General features: G+C 41.2%; 2 protein-coding genes across 3 annotated transcripts in view; one reads left to right on the top strand and one right to left on the bottom strand.

Annotated features, from left to right (window-relative positions):
• Window positions 1-20311, top strand: part of LOC126385165 (liprin-beta-1-like) — a 44992-nt gene extending 24681 nt beyond the window's left edge. For both annotated transcript variants that reach the window (XM_050036749.1, XM_050036748.1), the window contains 18 exons: window positions 2668-2785; window positions 6584-6645; window positions 6754-6820; window positions 9216-9334; window positions 9550-9623; window positions 11975-12029; window positions 12328-12481; window positions 14125-14260; window positions 14351-14470; window positions 14682-14832; window positions 15008-15119; window positions 16015-16103; window positions 16285-16407; window positions 16502-16627; window positions 17393-17581; window positions 17854-18012; window positions 18178-18243; window positions 19163-20311. In XM_050036749.1, coding sequence (XP_049892706.1) covers window positions 2668-2785; window positions 6584-6645; window positions 6754-6820; window positions 9216-9334; window positions 9550-9623; window positions 11975-12029; window positions 12328-12481; window positions 14125-14260; window positions 14351-14470; window positions 14682-14832; window positions 15008-15119; window positions 16015-16103; window positions 16285-16407; window positions 16502-16627; window positions 17393-17581; window positions 17854-18012; window positions 18178-18243; window positions 19163-19240 — 1998 coding nt within the window. In that variant the 3' untranslated portion in view covers window positions 19241-20311. The remainder of the gene's footprint in view (window positions 1-2667; window positions 2786-6583; window positions 6646-6753; window positions 6821-9215; window positions 9335-9549; window positions 9624-11974; window positions 12030-12327; window positions 12482-14124; window positions 14261-14350; window positions 14471-14681; window positions 14833-15007; window positions 15120-16014; window positions 16104-16284; window positions 16408-16501; window positions 16628-17392; window positions 17582-17853; window positions 18013-18177; window positions 18244-19162) is intronic.
• Window positions 20312-20778: 467 nt separating this feature from the next.
• LOC126385181 (NADH-cytochrome b5 reductase 3) overlaps window positions 20779-21828 on the bottom strand; it is an 8329-nt gene continuing 7279 nt past the window's right edge. The window contains exon 9 of the mRNA XM_050036775.1: window positions 20779-21612. Coding sequence (XP_049892732.1) covers window positions 21440-21612 — 173 coding nt within the window. The 3' untranslated portion in view covers window positions 20779-21439. The remainder of the gene's footprint in view (window positions 21613-21828) is intronic.

Here is a 21828-nt window from a genome sequence, read left to right as displayed (position 1 = left end):
ATCCCTTGCGGAGATCGGCGGGAAGTTTTAGAGTCCTCACATCCCTTGCGGAGATCGGCGGGGGGAGCGGCTAGCGCACCTAATGGCTGACGGCGCCCCAGACTAACGTCCAAGAACACAAAATTGAAACCACAAAATATCTCCAACATGCTCATCCGTAGTGATCCAAGTGTCCTGAAGCCCCGACATAAAAAGTTGTTTCGAAAAACGTCATTTGAACTCTGTTTTTAGCCTCACTGTAGCCTGTAGCTCTGACTGCTTCTCTGTGCTCCGCGCTCACGTGTGCGCGCTCAGGGTGATCGGTGATGCACGTCTCTGAAGAGCAGCAGTCTCGTCAGTACTGATGTCCAGATTCTCAAGTGCAGGCATCGTCAATTCCCAGTCTGAGCAGCAAAGACTTTCCTCATCCGTTGGCATTGCTTTGCATTTGAAACAACAACACCAGGTTTCCAGTGCTCGACTCCGGTATTCTGCGGCTGGCTGAGGGTTAGGCTCATGAGCTGCGGCGGCTGCTTCGCCCAGTAGCCTGAGTTCCGCGTCCGTATACTCGGGCTCAAACAAATACGGCTCAACAAAGAAATGCTGTTCCTCCTCAATTTCAGAGTCTTCAGACATGTTGGGCTGTCCTTTGCTAAAAGCTTGCTTGCTACAGGCTACAGTGAGGCTAAAAACAGAGTTCATATGACGTTTTTCCAAACAACTTTTTATGTTGGGGCTTCAGGACACTTGGATCACTACGGATGAGCAGTATGGAGATATTTTGTGGATTCAATTTTGTGTTCTTGGACGTTAGTCTGGAGTGCCGTCTGCCATTAGGTGTGCTAGCCGCTCCCCCCTTGGATCTCCGCAAGGGATGTGAGGACTCTAAAACTTCACCAGAGCCTTTCTCTGCATGAGGGTGAGTAGATAATGGCTGAACTATCCCTTTAATATAAATATACACATGCAGTTATTAAACTGAACAGCAGTTATGTGCGAAGGGCATATAGGTAAGCTCAGGTAATGAGAATCAGGTGTGTTTACTGGGGAAGCAAACAGTTTTGGACCGTGTTGTGGAAGCATGTTGAAAAGCATTAAGTATTTGCGTGTAAAACTGAATTTGCTGAATGGAATATTGATGACGTGGACAATGCTGTCGCCCGTCTGTGTTATGGTGAGCATGTGTATATTGTATTGAGAATAAATGGATCAAAGACCAAAGCCAAAGAGGTTAAGCACACCTGACAGTAGTAAATTCTTAGCCCAGAACACACGTCCAGAACAAGTTCACCTGTTTGCCCGCAGTGACTTGTTTAGACATTTTGTTTTATAAAATTCCCTACAGGTTGTATTTAGTCCCTTAATTTATCAGGTGTCTTTTTTGGGAGCAGATTCCACATGTGAGAAGCAAGTATTTTTCTGCTGAGCGTAATGCAGTAAGAGCAGTAATGTCACTGTGGGACATTGAAGCAGCAAAACTAAAACTGTAGTTGTAAACTTGACAGAGGAAACAGAACTAACATCGTAGCTTCTAAAATAATCAATAGTTATGCTGCCCCTTGTGCGTAAATGTGTACAGCACCTCTTAATGAGGAGTCAGACAGCAGCTCTGCTCTGCTCTCTGCTATGTTTGCGTTGTAGAGAATCTAATTCTTATTTTCCTCTTTAACAATGTATTATTTTACTCACCTGCAAATCTTTCCTGCTTCCCAACAAGCAGAGTCTACACGCCTTGTGAACCAGCCTATGTAGGCGTCCGACTTTGTGAATAATGTGCCCTTTATATGGCAGGAAAATACTGCGTTATTGACTTTAGACCAGGTTTTTGTTGGTCAATTGCTTTTCTGTAAAAATACCAATGCGCCAACAATCGCCTGACCACATCTCATATTAAGACTTACACACCAGTGGGTGCACAGATGAGTGCAAGTACATTTTCTACTTGCAAAACGTGGTCACTGGCCGTTAAAATGACAATTGCTTCGGTCTGAAAGTAGCATTACAGATGTGCTACACTGTGCACTGTTTTGCGCCAGATGTAGGAGCCCTAAGAGTCCACAGCAAGCGGCTCTGTGTACTAAGTTGGCTTGAGCTAATGCTCAGCATGCTAACGGGTTTAAAAATTACAATGCTAACATTGACGGTTTGCAGGTATAATGCTTACCCAGTTTACTATCTTTGTTTAGCGTGTTAGCATGCTAATAATGTGCTAATTAGCTGGTAAATGATGGCGTTAACCATCGGTTAATGTTAAATCATTTGTTAGGCAAAACTGGCAGATGTTCTCTTAATACTGCTTCTCAGATATTTGCTGTATTTGACTGTTTTATAATGTTAATTGAATCTTTGTATTTTTGCACTGTTGGTCGAGCAAAACAAGCCATCTTGAGACATAACCTTGAACTTAAAGTTGTTAAAACTTGTGATGGGCTTTTTTGATTTTATTTATTCGATAATCAACAGAATAGTCATTAGTTGGGTGCCTTATTATGTTTGTTATGATGCACAGTAATATAAGTGTTGTTATGAGTTTGTACATGCTCAGCAGCATGTGTCTGGGTTCTCAAAGCCTTTAATTAAAAAGACAATCCAAAAACTAAATTGACTCATTCCCCCTACCCAAGTTTCATTCACAAATACAGTGATAAGAATCGCAGAGTGGTGACTTTACATCTTCTCTGATTACAGGAGGAGCTGCAGCTTCTGCAGAGGCAGCTGGAGGAGCGAGAGGTGGAGCTGAGGAGGCTGAAGGAGGAGAGCAGACTGAGGGTGGAGAGTCTCAGCAGGGCTGAGGGAGGAGAGAGAGGTGGGAGCTGTTTAAATAATTGTCTGGGAGCTTCTTGTACCTTTTCGTGGAGTCTAATATTACAAAAGGGTTTATGAGGATTAGACAAATAGACATTTCACATTCCAACAACACCAGATCCCCCTCCAGCATCTGTTCTGATGAAATAACCATTCCTTTGCTTTCATCTGGATTTCCCCATTAATTATTTTTTCACTATCTTACATTTCACAGGCAGTCCAAACTATAATGAGGTGATTTGTTTTTACTTAACTCCGTATCCGTCTGTCTGTAGGCTCCATACCAAACATTTCTGAACGTTACTCCTTCCTTATCTTATCCCCTCTGATAATGAAGGAATGCCATTTATTTTAAAGGGGAGTCTCTCATACATGTCTGCCTGTAAACACGGGCTGTACAGTATAACCTGAAAGAGGTGTTTGTTTTGTCTTCCTGCTCACTGTACAGATGCTGGTTGTTTGTTGAGACACTGACGACATCAAATCTATGATCAGATGTCTGCTTTTAAGAAAACAAAAACAGACTGCGACAAAAAAATATGATTTTAGAGTCAGACATATGCTACTTGTTGATTTTCCTTCACTAAAATCAGAGGGTCACTAAGGGTTTGTTATTTATGAGAGTGCAGGGGGAGGTGCACAATGGGGGAGGCATGTAAAATTATTTTTAAAACACTGGGAAGGGACTTGTGTTTTATTATTTTGGCCTAAGCGTGGGACATAAAACTTTAGATAATTGCATTTTGTATTTATTTTAAATGCCCACTGAACCCCATAACCTGCCAGTGGGTTTAAAAGTCATCTTTTCCTTTTAAAAAAATCACTAAAATTACAACATTTATCATAGCCAAAAACTGTAAAAAACAGTAATTCTTGTGAGATTTTCAAATTTCCAACAATCCTTTAAGACAGGGGTGTTAAACTAATTTTAGTTCTCAGAGAGGCTGGATCAATAAAACCATCACATAACAACCCCTAAGTACCATCAGCTCCAATATTTTCCCTTTTTTTTTTTGTAAAGAATTATAAGTACATTCTGTAGACCTTCATCCTTTTACAAAACAGATGAACAGCATGAGATGTCTTAAGAAAAACAAGTGCAGTTTCAACAGTGTGTCTCAGTTTTTCCACATTCAGTCTACTTCTCACTGTCATTACATGTCCATTTATCCACACATTTCCTGATACAGATTCTTTTGAACTGAAGCTGCTACTTGACAATATTTTGCACAATGTTCTATCTTTACACGTAATCACAGTAAGTAAGTAAGAGAACTGTATCCTCGTCAGGGTGGAAGAGCCTCTGAAGCTGAATTTTAAGAAGTAGGCAACACATTGTTAAACTTGCTCCTGAATCCTGGCACCTCTTAAGGTGCAGACACACCAAACCAACATCAAAGAAATAGCAGCGACGAAAGCCAACTGTTGCGTCGTCTACGTTGCCTCATGCCGCCTCACGTAGACGACAAAAGCCAACTGTTGCGTCGTCTACGTTGCCTCATGCTGCCTCACGTCGCCCTGTGTCAGTTGCATTTGAACACGCTACATGGACTATATCCGACGGCCAAGTGGCACGTACGTTCTGCGCCTGCGTGAGAGAGAGCGGAGTGACAGAGTGGTACATCCTGACAGCCGAGGGGTTTCCTTTCTGTGCAGCCGAGCACGGCAGCACCTCCACTGGCTATTACATTCAGACGGTCCCGGTTTGTCCTCCGCAGGCTCCACTTCACTCAGCTTCACTCAGCTGCCTGATAAACCTGCTGCTTCTTCCCACTTTAACCTGAATAACAAACCAGGGCTCGGTTCTCCGGTTGGATCCAAACGGAGAGCCGGGGCTAGCTGGGAAGCTAGCGGAGGTTAACTGGCTGTGCTTCCCTCGGATCTGTCAGGCAGCTGAGTGAAGTGGAGCCTGAGGAGAAAGCACCTGTTAGCCCCGGTTTAACTACAGGCAGATTCACTCGCTACAGGGGCGAGGGAATAAAACCTAAACAGCCAATCAGAGTGATCTCTTTCACCGACTAGCTCCGCCGCAGTTTTAACATGCTCAATCGGCCGAAAAGCCGCCGATGCCAACGCTGAAGGGCCGACGGTGCGGGACACACCGCAAAAACTAGGCCGACAGACGCTCACCGGCGGCTCGACTTTGGTCGGCGGCCAACCACCAGTTTGGTGTGTCAGGGCCTTGAGTCGAGTCGTCTAGTGGGCCGGAATGGACCCTTTCGCTGGCCTGTTCTGTCCCACGAGCCGTATGTTTGACACCCCAGCTTTAAGACGTTGTGTGTGACAAACCATTCTGTCAGGAAACATCACCAAATCTAATTTTTAAAAGGGATATTTCATAAAATTTCTTTATGCTGTGTCTAAAATTTAGCCAAACGTTTTCTCTAACTGGATCCTGTATCGCAAAATAATAATAATGATCATTTTGGGCCCCTGCGTTCATGACAATAGAGCAAAACAAAACAAAACAAGGCTTTATTAAAGTCCAGGATTTCATGTCAACTTTCAATCAACAAAGGATAAAGTTTTTAAAATCTAATAACAGCTGCTGTGCAGATACTAACAATATTCTGGCCACTGCTGCCACTGTCGTGTATGTTAGGGTTTATTTGGGAAACTTCATTATATACATACGTTGCTGGCCGGCTGTGTGCGCGTTCTATAATTTATGTGGCTGTCATGCAACTATATACTGCTCAAGAGCACACACAGCTTGTGAGATGATGCCATTTGTAAGGGGTATATGCATTTTGTTTAAGCAGGTAACTGTTGGTTTTGATCATAATTCTCACCCCCTTCATGCTGTTTGCTCATTACATTTGCTCCAATACCTACATTTGGTGTTAAGGAAACAAACGTCACCCCTCTTTTCTAATAAAAAACCAACAGTCCCTAACAGAACAGAAAGTTAGACACTTAAGAAGGGTAGTTCATTTAAGCGCTGAGGTTAAACCCAGGAGGTAAAACTAAACCAATGTTTGTCCAACAAATTGGCCACCGTGACTCATACACTGTGTAGCACTGAATTAAAGTAATTTGTCAGAGTCTTATATCTCTTATTCCATCTTTTATCTCCTTTCTTTTATTGGCAAAGGGTCACGTACAAAGCATCAGAGCATTCAGATCGCCCTTTAGCTTAAAATCCCATTTGTAATTTAATTGATAGATTTTAGTTCTTTAAATGTCAGGTCGTGAGTTTTAGTTCTCAAACATGTCATTCATAATTTCTGTTGCTTAAAGCTTCATTTGTTGTTGTTTTTTTTTACCATTTTGAAGGACACCCAAAAAAGCTGTCAACACAACACTAACATATTATTACTTAAAAGATATTAAAACTGCATATCTGAGGAGAACTCCCTTGTTAAAATCTGAATCTAAATAGATTTGCAAAGTGAGTTAATAAGAAAATTCTGTTGTGTTTTGATTGGTTAAATAGTCTCAAACCCCCCAAACCTTAATTATCTACCTCATTGCATTCAACTCTGATAAACTCACTTCAGAGTTCACATGAGTTTTGCCCTCTAGATAAACATGTGTTGGATTAGATTACCAAGCAGTTGGCACATTTAATTGTGTAGCGTTTCTAGTAAAACACACTGTGTCCCTGTTTTTGATAATATGTGGTGATAATTGAATCAAGAGTTTATTGTAGCAACAAGCTGAAACAAGAGCTGCACTAACCAGCACTCTGAGCTGAGTGGGTTCATTATTTCTGATTTCAGCTGGCTGGTTTCAGACCCAAGGGGGGGGACTAAAGATAAACTTGCACAAGTGTAAAGTATCTGTTTTTTTTCTCCAGATACAGAAGTGTTGAAGATGAAGATGGTGTTGGAGTCGCTGGCGTCTGCCAACGATGAGAAGGTACAGTGTGATGTAAGGCTGAGGTCATATTCAGCAGCTGAGCAGCTGCTTTGTTTTTTTGAAAGCTGTCGTAACTGGAACATTGTGTGTGTGTGTGTGTATCTACAGGAACGAAGGATAAAGGAGCTGGAGGAGTCGCTCACAAAGTGCAGGAAAGTTCAGGAGCTGGTCAAAGGTCAGACTGTGTTTAAGATCGTACTCTTTTTTTTTTTTTTTACTTACCATGTTTGGATTTCTGTCTCTGCATCAATATTGAATCAAAGTTTTGGGCTTCGCAGTATTTGACAATTGACCAATCCATACTCTCACCCCCTTGGTTACTGTTGCTAGGTCAGACAAGCTTGACGAAGAGAAACATGCTGATGCTTGCTCTGTTTAGCCAGGTGCCGCACTGTTTATTAGATCAGTGGTTCCACACTGGTGCAGCCACAGGGTCCAGATTTCTACTCAGTCATTTGTTCAAGGTCCACACAGTTTCATACATTTAGTGTCATACTTGCTTTTGACCATGTCGTCAAGCTAGTTTGCTGTGTCTGTCAGGTAGCTGTCAGTTACTCACTAACTCAACAGCAGGAAACGGCACTTCAAATGAAAAGCTCTGTGCTGTAAATTCAGTGTACTTACAATTAAAGTGTGTTTTTTACGAAGTTGACATGTTTGTGAGTCACTTGTGGTCCATTCAGAACGGACCCACGACCAATTTTTGGACAGCAGCCCACCAGTTGGGAACCACTGTATTAGATAGTTCCTGACAATATAGCTTTTAAAAGCTGACAGCAAGGACTACAGTGTACGATGGAAGGATATATTCACCATGACGTCGGCTATATCCAAATAGAAAACACCAGAATCTACGTTGGGGTGGCACGTAGCCTTACAGAGATACTATGAACAGAGAAACATTAGCCTTAATCTTTCCTGGCTACCAATAATATATATCTTCTTAGAAATACGTCAGAAATCAACCTGTTCTTTTCCAAATCTCTTTAATGTTACCAGAGAAATAAGGAGAAAGCAGACCTGACTGACTCTTTATGCAGCTATATGTTAGCTAGCTAGCATTTTGCTAACATTAGCTTACTTAAAATGTGACTATATACAATGTGATGTGTCTATGAAGACTGTGACAGTCCCCCAGTCAAATGATCATTTGAACATAGACAAACCCAGCACATGTGGAAGAGTAACAGCGAAGAGGAAAGTTGACTGAGGTTCTGTAACGTACCATGCTTAGTCAACTGTAAATGGAGCACAAAGCGAAAAGAGGCGAGACTTAGAAGGGCCAGTAGAGAATGTGAAGTTGATGTTGCGTCAGTCAAAATGTTTTGGACTGGGGCACCTTCTTGTGGGACCATGCTGTGTTACGCCAAAAACACACCAAGCAGCAGCAGAGTGAGGCTTGACACAATAATTACATTTTACTGCAGCCTTTGGGCTTGTAGAGTCTTTCTAACATGGGTCAGCATATCACAAGAAACATTAGTCTCTGTTTACTGATTGGTTGCAAGTGTTCTCTGGCTGACAAGTTGAAACTATCCCCAAATGGCCACAGCTTGGAGCAGCCACCAGCTCTCCATAGCCAGCTGTATGGTGGCTTGCAGCAGGCTGTACTTTGCGGCTGCTTGGTGTGTTTTTGGCGTTACGTGTGCCTATGACATTAGTCAGGCAGCATTATTTGGACAAACTAATCACAATAAACAACATAGATCCATGTGACTCGGCAGCCTGAGGCTAGATTACAGACCCCAATACACTACCTCCGCTCACAAAACTGGACACTGAAAACTGTTTCCTTTTTGGATTGAGAGCCTACACTTTGGTATCAGAGGTAACAAAACACGCACCTCTCACGATAGAGTCCCCGTCCCACACGGCATGACATACCTTCACATTCTCTATTGCTTTGGCCTTTAAATCCCACGGAGCACAATATGAAAACATCTGTTTCAAACTAGCTGGTAAGTCACAGTAACGTTATCAGCACAACACTGAGCACAGTCTTCACAGGGTTTAATAATTGCTGTTTTTTAAGGTCAACTGTTTAGTATCAAAATAAACAGAAACTAATTCTCATCAAAACAGAGTCTGCAGCCGTTGTTTCCTCAAGAAGTTCAACACATGTAGAAGTCAGCATTTGAAATAACGTAGAGCATCATTTTATTTATAAACTGCTGTATAATTCTTAACATAAATAATGAAATCTAGAGTCTGACTTTATATGAACTATATAAAGTAAACGTATGTAGTGACTCTACTTCACTGAATCAGTTTACCTTTTTTTAATTTTTTCAAGACACCAAACCTTATCTCAGTCATAAGAAAAACATAAAGCTGATACAATGAGCATATTTTACATAAATATCTATATTCGTTCGATCTGCGTCAGAAAAAGAAAAGGAGAAAATACAATTTGAAAAGACCCTGTGTTCATGTCTTCTACGTAGACTTTGAATTTACATCATGAAGGTTTCTGGCGGCTTCAAAAGGGGATAAACCTTAAAAGAAAAAGGATAAACGGAGCTTTATGCCGCAGCACATCCCTGATAACGATCCTAACTGTTCTATCTCAGAGAAGTTAAAGGAGGACGACTATGACGATATCCCGGATGATCCCTCGCTTCCTGTATCCATGGAGGTGGATCAGGTCACCCTGGCGTTGGAGGGGGAGGCAGGAAGGAGCTCGGGCGAGGTAAACACAACCTCTGTCAAAACAATTTGCACACAGGATGAACCCCAGACCGGAGACTTCCTTTTTAGAGAAGCTCAGTTTTCGGCCTCCCACTCTGAGATGGTTTCTCCCAGGAATTCAGAGCTTCTGTCTGGGTTATTATTTGTCGGGCTGAGCAAATGTTCTGCTGTTGGGAAAATATGTTCAGTTAATCATGTTTTTTTCTGTTGTCTCAGTCTATTCCTTGTATAGCAGTGCTCTCTGAAATGAATGACCTGGACAGAGAACGACAGTTGCAGGCAGCCGAAAGGTAAAACTCAGTCCACCATGGTAATTATTGTTCCAACGTGTCATTGAACCCTCTTTGTTTCTGCTTTAGTTCCTCTCATTGGTGGAATTAAAGACACTGAAATATCTGCACATCGTATGACTTTATTCCAGCTGAAGTTTTTGACCTTTCTAAAAGTTTGTTCACAGACGTTTCTAAACGCATACAGTGTGTCTTGAACAGTTCGTGACTGCCACATCATATTTATAAGAACATGGTGTGTGGGTGATACAGTCTGCTGTGTTCATTAAGTTCAGTTTTAATTGTTAAATCAAATAATAACAGTTCGTCTTGTCACAAATGATCTAATCATCCAGGCGTAGCTTTCTGAGGTCACCTCGCTCTGTGTGCCACTAAGAATAAAATGGGTGACAATTGTCCCGACATAGTATTTACAACAAAGCTATGTGGACAGTCAGAAAGATGTCAAAGGATTTGTATTTGACATTTAGAACATTATTGTAGCAGCAGACAATTATTTTCTGTGTAAAGATAAAGTGGCATCCTGAGCAGAAAATGAAGTCACGCTCCCTCTCTGTGTTGTAGTCCGAGCTTCTCTGTTGTTTGTTGCAGTAAGCTGGTCCGGTAAAAAGTTAGTGCATTTGTTTGTCCTGCTGGCTAGCTCATCACTGCAGCTGTGTACTGCACTCATACAGTGGTTACAACTGAGTTATGGACAGCAAAGTTAGCACCGTTAGATGCTAGCTGCCTACTAGGGCTGTCAGATCTTCACTACACAATTTACCTTTTGCTAAGCCCCGCCCCTTTGCCTAGGTCGGACAAGCCGTCTGAGTAAGCATGGAGCCCACACTGTAACTAACTGCACTCCCTGAAGAAATATGATCATATTTTGACAAAATGAAAGAGTGATTTCCAGAGAGAAGCAGACAGAGGGGTCTACAGTCTGTGTTTGAAGGATATATCCAGGATGTCAAACTGACTCAGCAGCAACAACAGGTTAAAAAGACAAAGATAGTTAGAAGCTAAAGCCGAACTATAGGCTACAGATCACAGTGTAAAAGTGAACCACCACATCACTGCTGATCGCCACACAAGACTGAATATAAAGGGAAACTTTGCTGATGTTGAACCAGCTGTGTGGCATCACAGTGTTTGCGGATGAACAGTGTTTGGCTTCACCCCAATACTGCTGCCAGCACCCGGACCTCCACTGCCGTCAAACAACGTTCATCTGTGCACACTGCAATGACACAGAGCTGGTTGAATATCAGCAAAGTTTCCCTGCTTCCCTTCACTGGTTCCTGTACAGCAGGGTCGGTCTTTGTTTCACTGTTATAATCATTAAAAAGCAAAAGCAGCATGTGTATACATTCAGTAGGCTATATCTTCAGTAGCTAGCTAGCTAACCCTACACTTTTCAGGGTTTGATTTTGGTTTTGGAACAGGGAAGAAACGTATATCTTTTTCCAACCTCTCCAGGTAACGAGTATCATTAATACACGACGTGCCCCAGGCACAACATTTAGCTCCAAATCCACAAATCTGAAATGACTGCATTAGAGTCAATGGAGTACAGCTGTGTTGTTGTCGGACCCTGGTCTGAGCCGGCCTGATGCTACGTTATGATTGGACAGTCTGCGTCTGGATGACTTAGCGGAGGGTCAATTATTGTTGCCAAAAGATGATTATATTATTGCAGCATCTATAAAAAATTTGGGGGGGGAGGAACGCTATCCGTTAAAACCATTGTTAACTTTGTTTATTATCCATTCTATCTTTTTTTATTTAGTTAGTTTTGGAAAATGAATTACACTCAAAATCCAAGTGTCTGGAGTTGGACAGTGAGTCTGTAACTGACTGCACCAAAGTGAACAGAAAGAGCAGTTACACTTAATGAATAGTGAAAAGGCAACCAGATGCTGCTGGGGGAGGGAGACAAAGCGAGAATGAAAATAAACAAATAATTTAGGAGGCACTGGATTATTTAGACCATATTATCATACATGTATCATTAACATGATATCAACATTACATTTTTAATTATCACAGTTATCATCAACATCAGTGTATTGCCAGCTCAAACTCCACCTCGCACACTCTGAATTTGGCATAGAGCCCCTTTAATCTAATCAAGTCTGTGCACGCCCACACAGTCCTGACAAGTTTAATCAAGCAATATTAATGATAACACCTGTGTGCAGTACGTCTGAAATTGATATTAAATGTTCCACTTGTGGAAGCAGCTGAAGCTAATGACTGGTAAGCAAAAAGTAGTAATCTAATTCTTCTTTGTTTATCACCTCATAGTGAAGAAGTGGCATTTCAGGACTCTCAGACTCCTAGTTTAAATACTCGTATACTTGTTCTTTCAGTTCATCAGACGTCCCACAGCCGGGCAGCTCAGCCACAAGCAGCAGCACTGACCAGGTAAGAGCAGACGACCTGTGATATCAACATGTTGACTACAGAGACTTGACTGTGCTGTATAAAATAACATGACATAATCATATTATTTCCAACAGCTTAGATGGTCTTGGTGTTGAATCAATGACTGCCAGAGTGTATTAGCTTCTTTTATCAGTCTTAATGTAGTCACAGGACAAATCACAGGACTCACTGTATCACATAGTCCTGCTCTGACACCTACTGGTTAAATGGTGCAACTACATTCTATTTCTCTTTGACCAACACTACACTCTACACTCCTGTTTTTTATTTCTCATAGGTCAGAAATAAAGCAGGACCTGGCTCCTCACCTCCTGTCAGAGCAAACACCACAGCTGATGACAGTTTTGGTACCAAGAAAGCCCGCTCCTCTTTCGGCCGTGGCTTCTTCAAGCTGCGTGGAGGCAAGCAGACGGCCAGCGTTCCAAACCTGGGTGAAGCTGATTTCCTAATCTCCACACTGTCCTGGATTTTATCACATTTTTGACTATTTTGAGATGTTTGGTGTCTGATTTTCGTGTTTCTTTCACTGCTCTGTAACTTGTGAAGACCGCACCCGGAGTGTCAGTGCACCTGCGTTAGGTACAGTAGAGCAGAGTGGCCTGGTTGGCCTGCAGTATGGCTGCTCTGGATTATACATCTGGATGTGAGATAGACACAGTATAATGTGACTGTTAATTTCCTGTAGGTGAACTCAGTCTGATGATGGAACAACTATTTCCTCACGTTTCTATAAATCAGTGGTTTCCAACCTTTCTTGCTTATGACCCCTCCTCACAGTTTATATGTTCATAAATTGTGAGCACTTCAATTAAATAATGACTTTCTGTTTCATTGAATAAATCTTAGTGGGTTTCTGTATTTCATAAGAAAGGTTGGGAATAACTGCTCTAAATCCTTGTTGACAAAATATTTTCCTAGAGTTTACTGTCTCTAGCTCTGTTGTGAGGTGTTTCTGTCCATGATCTCATTAAACCATCCAGTTGTTTCTTATCCACGACTTTTAACCATCTGCATTGAAGCTGTTTGACGGGACTTTCCATTTAAGTCGTGAAGCATTTCTCATTTGTTGTACATGAGAAAATCTATAGGTTGTGTCGTAGTCGTTAAAGGGTAACTTCGACATTTTTTACTTGAATCACATTCTCCCATGTTTTGGTTTTTGTGTCTGAGTAATGGAGACAACAATTTTTAAAAATTTGGTTTAGTATTGTGCGAGAGTTCTGCAGCTGACAGCAGTGAAGCTACAACGTAACCACTCGGGACACTGTCAGTTTACGTCCCTTAAAAGTGTTTCTTTTTGCCACTGACAGGCTCAGATTATTTTTCAAAGTGTGTGACAACATTATGAAGACGATCCTTGCGGAAATAATCCTTTTTGCTAAAGAGTAAGATCAGTTTAGTTTAACCAGAAACAGCCTTGAAAACACTATCGCCAAACACACCAGACTCCATTTAAAAAACAGTAATTTTAGTGTATACAGAGGCAGCATATTTTCACATCTAACTGAGTGAATTAAAGATTTATTTCAACCTAACATGAGCTGGAGATTGTTGGAACAGTGGAGAGATGAACCAAGATAGTTGCTGTGAATTTTATTTTGTTTCTGTCAACTTCGTTTGAAGTGTGTTTTACGATGCTAAAATTACTGTTTATTTAAATGGAGTCTGGTTGGTTTGAGATGGGGATGTTGGGGCTGTTTCTGGTTAGATAAATAGGATCTTACTCTTTAACCAAAAGGTCTGTCTCTGTAGTGACACTAAGATTAATAGTTTGACTCTGTCAGTGGCAAAAACAAGCACTTATAGTGGACATAAATTGATGGTATATGATTGCCATCTAATGTTACATTGCATGAGTCACTTAGACACAAAAACATGGGAAAATAGTGTCCAATTTGAAAAATACTGAAGTAACCCTTTAACTAGTGTTTTGCATGGGTGATATAAATTAATCTTTTAGTGGTAGTGCTGTGTCTGTAGTTGTTTTGCTGTTTGCTCTGATCTCTCCTCAGATGTATTGAGTGTTCCAGCCTCGTTTAAGTACATCATGTTAATGTGTAATTATTTTTTACAGCTGAGACGGAACGTAAAGGCACCGAGCACCTGGACTTGGCCGGTGTCCCTTCAAGAAAATCCCACGATGGCACTCCTCTGCCGTCCTCACCTGAGACCAAAAAGAAGTCCAAAGGCTTCATGAAATTTTTTGGCAGGTAACGTTCAGAGGGCGTGTGAGAGCACTGTGTTTAAAGTCATGTAAGATGGTTATCTGTTTGGTCATTTGTAATGTGATACTCCGTCAGACTAAAGAGGAGTCACTCCACCTCCTTCAACCTGGATGATGCAGAGATGGAGTTCAGGAGGGGAGGAGTCAGAGCCACAGCCGGCCCTCGACTCGGCTGGTCACGTGAACCTAAACACAAGTAGGTGTCAAGCAGCGATCAGAAATTTAAAGCGTAACCTACAGCCCAATATAATGTGTGTTGTTTTTTTTTTTTTTAACATCTATCAGTCACTGCAGATATTGAATATATTACAGTTTATTTTTATAGACAACAGTTGACTCTATTACTATTTTCTCAGGGTTGCACCAGTTGATTTACTATGATCACTATTCCTTTTTGTTCTCCTCAGTGCTGTCGATGTTCCTTTCTCGCGGTGGAATAAAGATGAAGTTTGTGTGTGGCTGCATGAGCAGGGTCTGGGGTTATATGTTGCTCAGGGTCAGAGCTGGATCAAATCAGGACAGACACTACTGCGGGCGTCACAACACGATCTGGAGAAGGTAGGAGTGTTTAAATGCTTCCATTATATCTCTAGCTTTCCAAGCCAAAATTAAGACTTCCAAAACTCAGATGGACAAATGGAGGAAATGCGATACTGCATTACTTTATATTCCATGCTGCAGTCTGAAAAGTTTCCTGTGTATGATGTTGTGTGTTTCCTGTTTACCTGCTCAGGAATTGGGCATGAAGCAGCCTCTCCACAGGAAGAAGCTGCAGCTGGCTCTGCAGTCTCTCGGGTCAGAGGAGGAGGATCTCAAGGGCAGACTGGACCACAACTGGGTGACCAGTGAGTATGACGACATCTTTGGGTGCTGTCATACCTAACCAGTTTAGCTAGGTTTAAAGAAACTCAGGTCAGTTTGTCTGGCTAGTAAAGGCTGGTGAGAAATCTGTCAGTGGACCAAACACTGACCCTAAACCACTTGAAAAGGTGGGTCTCCGTCCGCTGTCAGTCAAACTCTGGTGTGTTTCATTTGTGGTGTGAAAGCACACAAACCAACCACAAGATTTTATGATAGCAGATGTGTCATTTAACCACTATTTCAAAAGCAAAACTAGTAAAAATCCATCTGCTGCTCTTGAAATCTGCTCAGGAAGTGATCTTATCATTGACTTGTATGAGGCCCTCTATAAGGCATTTGGTAATCATGGTAACATAAATGAATGTCAGCGTGGGTATTTTCCCTGAATGAGAAGCTGATAAAATTGCTGTGCTTGTATTTGAGTCAGTGTTCTGTGTCGGTTCAGTAAGTCCATTAAAAGGTGTGTGACGGTGATCCCACAGTAACAAGCGCCGAATCATTGCTGTACAAGACGCCTTCATTTCGTCCTGTCTCTACCTGTTAGTCACAACATGCCGCCAATTTGCAGACTAATATTAATAATGGCTATAATCAGTTATTTCTTTGTGACACCAGAGGACATAAATGTGCTCATTGGAAGAGTTAAAGTGCTGCATAAACTTGTGTCAGTCACAAGGAATTTGATTTATCCACCTGGGTCCTGATGGTGCAGGATGACAGCTTAGTTATATTGTGTGTCACACCTCATAGCTCCCATAGAATAAAAGAGCACGTTTCAGCCTTCATTGAATAGCCATGTTTGCTCCTGTTGGTTTGTTTGTAAAGAGTCAGTGTGAACAGAAACTAAATTCAGATTAATGACACTGATGTTTGTTTCAGGGTGGCTGGACGACATCGGCCTCCCGCAGTACAAAAGTCACTTTGACGAGGCTCGTGTTGACGGACGCGTGCTGCACTACCTGACAGTGGTGAGCTTTTTAAAACCTTGTCACCTTGCACTGGAGCCTGTGTGGAAGCTTGTAAACCTTTGACATTAAAAAGAAAAACTTTTTTTTTTTAGCAAAAGGTCTTCCTAATAATACTTTTATATTCTGTGTGAACACTCCCACTGAATAAATCATGCTGACTCTTTGTGTTGTTTGATCCCAGGACGACTTGCTGTCTCTGAAGGTGGGCAGTGTTCTCCATCACCTCAGCATCAAGAGGGCCATCCAGGTCCTCCGCCTCAACTGCTACGAGCCCAACTGCCTCAGGCGACGACCCTCCGATGAGGTATTACACAGGAAGTCACAATACTTCCTCTCCTCTTTCTTTTTGTTTTAAAGCACCCCCCTTACATCTGTATTATTCCCTTGTCATTGTCCAGAACAACATCACACCAGCAGAGATCGCCCAGTGGACCAACCACAGAGTGATGGAGTGGCTCCGATCTGTGGATTTGGCAGAATACGCTCCCAATCTGAGGGGCAGCGGCGTTCATGGTGGATTGATGGTGAGAGGGAAGGGGGTGGAGTCAGGATTAGATGAAATGAAACAAACCCAGTGTGAATACAGATGATGGTAGAAGCAGATTAGGTGATGCAAGTATTTTTTTGTTCCTAATGCTCGGTTCACACTGCATGATATCAGCGCGATTATAGCCCGTCACAGCATCGGCTTGGATCAGGAATTAAAACAAGTATCATACACAGTAATCCATTGTTTCATCTCGTGTAGTGTGTCATAGTAGACGACAGCCGACGTCAGTCTTGTGCTGCCTTCATGTGGCGTCAGAATAATCTGAAAATGAGCTTCATATTTCTCACCTGATCTGTTTCTTCTGCTCTTGGTTATCAGCATGTTGTTTGAGAACATCTTTGTATACTGTTTATACATTACAATTTAAAGCTCATTAACACACCGAAGTTGGAAGAACGATCATCTTGAGTAGCGCATGAATGCACCATTGATCTTGGATGGCTGGGGTCTCAACTGAAGATTAATTGATAAACACGTTGTAGTAATGTGTGACCTGGTATAGAGTGTGTTCAACACATTGTCTTATATGAGAATTATAAATGCTAACTTAGTTCACTGTGGTCCTCTTTCAGTGCATTTGTCGTAGAATATGCTGCAGACAGCCTCACTTTATCATTTGGTTTAAAAAAAAAAATATTCCCAGGTGTGGCTCTGCATCAGACTTTGTTCACTGTTCTGATCATTTCCCTCTTTTGACCTCTCACCGTGATGTTTTCTCAAATGTCTGCACGCTCCGAAGGTGTTGGAGCCCCGCTTCAACGTGGAGGCGCTCGCCCTTCTGCTCAACATTCCTCCCAACAAAACCCTGCTGAGACGCCACCTGGCAACACATTTCCACCTGCTCATCGGCTCTGAGGCGCAGCGGCTCAAGCAAGACTGTCTGGAAAACCCAGACTACACCGTCCTCACAGCCACTGCCAAGGTCAAGGTAAGTGCCTGTCCACTGAATCACAAATAAATCTCTCTCTGTCCCTGGGCTCTTCCACACTGAACTCATTGAGTGTCACTCAGAGGACACACAGGGCTGATTTTGGTGTCTTACCAATGGATATTGGCTTGATCAAGCTGTTGTGACATGTTATTTAATTTATTCTCAAATAAGACATAAACATTCATTTTCTTTCAATCAATGAAATGTTTCAGCTTTATATGAAATTGGTGCAGAATGCTGACTATAAACCCAACTTTTTCCTCCTCCAGCCTAGACGCATGTCATTTGGAGGTTTTGGCACTTTGAGGAAGAAACGTCATGATGATGGCGAGGAGTACATCTGCCCTATGAACGTGGAAATGCCCAAGAACAGCAGCTTCCAGAGAGGCCTCCGGATCTACGATGAACACCTTGACCACCTCGAACAGGTACGGAGGAATTTCCACTTCTAGCTTCTTTAATACAACTGGATTTCTTACCAAAGTATCATGAACAGTTACACTGGCTTGTGATTTGAGCCTTTGAAAAAAGTATCTTTATTTTCAATGTGGTTCATCTGTTGCGTCATCCTCTGTGGGTTCTTTTTTTGGCAGATGGAAGACTCTGAAGGGACTGTGAGACAGATAGGAGCTTTTTCTGAGGAAATCAACAATCTAACAGTGAGACATTGACCTTCTCTTGTATGACTAGACCAGGGCTTCTTAAAGTTTCAATGACTGAGTGCCAAATAAGGGAATTTATGGCCAAGGGATTGACATGACTTTTTGTGATTTCTCTTTTTTTTTTCCTTTTAATAACATACTATGCTTTGACTTCTTATTTACTTCTTTTTATTGACATACCATGACATTTTTATTACTTTTTCGTGACGTACAAAACTGAGTTTTTTAGTCACATTTTTATGACATATTGTTCTGACATTTTTTGAATATTTTTTTTATTAATTTTTATGACATTCTAAACTGACTTTTACAGTCCCCTTTTTACGACATACTTTACTATGACTTTTTTTAGTCCCGTTTTTATGACATACTGTACTAATAACTTTTTTAGTCCCATTTTCACGACATACTATACTATAACTTTTTTAGTCCTGTTTTTATGACATACTGTACTAATAACTTTTTGAGTCCCATTTTTACGACATACTATACTATAACTTTTTTAGTCCCATTTTCACGACATACTATACTATAACTTTTTTAGTCCCGTTTTTATGACATACTATACTGTAGCTTTTTTTAGTCCCATTTTTACGACGTACTATACTATAACTTTTTTAGTCCCATTTTCACGACATACTATACTATAACTTTTTTAGTCCCATTTTTACGACATACTATACTATAACTTTTTTTAGTCCTGTTTTTCTGACATACTATACTATAACTTTTTTAGTCCCTTTTTATGACATTGTTCTTAGTTTTATATGACATACTATGAGAATTCTTTTACCTTGTGTATATACTTCATGTCAGTTAGGAACATTACCCAGAACATACAAACCTGTAAGTGTACAAACCTGAGTTAATATTAAACGGGTTTCCTTCATTCTCTCTGGTCCTCTTTGTGTTTCAGAGCATGCTGAAGGAAGATGAGTTTTTTCCTGAGATCTCTGTTGACGCGGCAAAACCTGACCACAACTCTGGTGTGTGATTTAGATGCTTTGGGAAAGTAAACCAAACTGTGCCATCCAGAACCCAAATCCGTCCACCTCTCACCAGCCTGTAGAGCTTGTGAGACCTCCACTGTTACAGCCTTCTCATCAGTCAGAAGTACAGCCATAACTTTGATGACCATTCATATATTTATTGAAGCTGTCCAAAATGTAATGCATGAACTGAAAATGCAAGGTTTTATTGTATTAATGTACCTCTTATTATTCAAGCATTAGTGTTTTGTTTCAGTTATCAGTGAGGTAAGCATATCTGTTAGTTTGTTTTAATCCTCTCGTTTATTTTGAGTGTAGTTCTCAAGTTTTTATGTCATCAGCTGCAGTCACATTCATTTTGGTTTGTGGTACGTGAAGTTGCTTTATGTTATCTTCTGAGATGAGTTCATTTAAATAACAGCAAGCATTCTCTCATTTACTGCTGGTGATATTCAGCAGAATGGTTTTATATGTCCAGGTTTTGAGAGTTGTGCCTCCACTCCAGTCTGATATGTGGGTGATTGGGATTTTGTGTGTGGTGCTCACTGCTTTTTTTTTTTAATAACCGTGTCTCTTAAGACCGAGATCTCAGAGGCAGATCTTAAAACCTGAACTAATAATATCAAACTATCTGCATGGCTACTGGCTAGATACCACCAGGAAGGAAGTGAGAAATGTTTTGTTCTTGGTTTGACATTTTGAGAAATACCATGTTTTGCTTTCTTTCCAAGGATTAGGAGAGGGGATTGCTGTCACTCTTATGTCTGTGTTTTACATATGAAGGCGATTAGCTTAGCATAAAGACGACCAGAACCTCTAAAGCTCACTAATTAACACGTTTTATCTCTTTTGCTGAAATGCTGTTCACCACAAAATTGTTAGTTCTCCCTAAAAGCACAAATTGATTAATGAGCTTAGAGGTGCTGGTGTATTTTTAGGCTACCCCCTCTAGCTCGTCTAACTCTTTCTCCAAATGTCAAACTCTTCCTTAAAAAAAAAAAAAAACAGCATGACTGCAAAGATGGAAACCAAAGTCTTGTTTTTAAATTTTTGGTAATAAAAACAGAGAAAATCCATTTTCACTGTTTGGATTTTTTTTTTTAAATATGGTTGTATGCTATATTTACCCGTTGTCAGTGTGTTTCCTACAATAGATAACAGTCGGCATGACCCCGGTTTGGAGAAGCAGGCAGAAGTACCACCAAGGAGGGGAAGTAATATACTGCGTTGGACGGGGCCAGCAACAAAACATACCGCTTTACCTTGGTGCCAGACAGCCCTCTCTAACAGGTAAATCATCTGTTCTCTGTTGAAGAGGGCCGTCTGACGGCAAGGTAAAGCTGTGAAAACATTATAAATTATACTGTACGCTTAAACTGATACTGACCTGTTTATGTGGCTAAAATAGGTTTTGCTGTTGCCCTTGTCTACAGCCGTACATGGCTTAGCTTCAGTGGCAGTACTCCGTGTCTGCTTCTCCAAACAGGTAGCGTGCTGTCGAACAGTGAGTCAATCAAAACACAAAATAATAAAGTGTCAAAAATTCAATAGCAGTAGTTGCTTTATGTTGCATATCCACACACAGGTAGCCACTGTTGCCAGACTTGCAGCAAAGACATCGTATCAGTAACCACACAACGTTCAACAAGTCACTGAACATGTTCTAGCAAAATATTGACATCTTTGACGTGACGACAGATAGATAGAGGGCAGGTATAACGCTGTAACACATTCAAAACAGCAGTAATGGAATAATTAGTATAATTAGTACAGCTCTGTATAAATGACGCAAGTGGTCGCGAATCTTAAAGTGTGCATAAAAAAAGCTTTGCAAGTTAAGGCACTCAGAAAACAGCCAGTTAACCTTAACTCCTCGATATTGTTTGCAACAGATTTGGAATCACATCCTTATTTCCAAGACAACTATATATAAACACTTTTGGTTATTCCATCTCCTCCACGTACTTCAATCCCAAACAAGCCCACATATTTCCTATTTTCTTCTCCTTCCATGACACTTCCTGATTACAATTATTGGTCCATGCTGTAATTCTGCTGCATGATGAATATCAGGGCATAAATATAGTATACATAGTGCAATACCCACTGCAAATGTACGAGTGCTTTAACGCTTTGGGGTAGAGAATAGAATAACGGGATGCCCTTATATGCCCAAACTTCGTTTCCATGATGAGGACGGATGTCTAGAAGGTAAACCTCCGGCTGTCGGAGTGGCCGACTTTGTCCAGGTTGGGGTTGCAGGCAAACTGGATCATTGGCGGAGGTCCACACATCAGGATGAGAGTGTCGTCACCTGGAGGTGGCAGGTGTTCCCTCACCATGTCTTCATTGATGAAGCCTTGGCTGTACTCCCAGCCTGAAACACAGAGAAGGGCTGAAAGGTTAAACACAACTCAATGTATCACAACAACAACATACTGTTACTGTTTTTATGAGTATTATACTATGACTTTTCTTTCATCATTTTTAACGACATGCTATACTATGACTTTTTTCATCATTTGGGATGACATACTATGGTTTTGGACGACATACTATACTATGACTTTTTTTCATGGTTTTTGACGACATC

The sequence above is a fragment of the Epinephelus moara genome, chromosome 23 (genome assembly GCF_006386435.1).
Source record: "Epinephelus moara isolate mb chromosome 23, YSFRI_EMoa_1.0, whole genome shotgun sequence".
Classification (NCBI taxonomy): domain Eukaryota; kingdom Metazoa; phylum Chordata; class Actinopteri; order Perciformes; family Serranidae; genus Epinephelus; species Epinephelus moara.
This window is presented reverse-complemented; position numbering and strand designations above follow the sequence as displayed.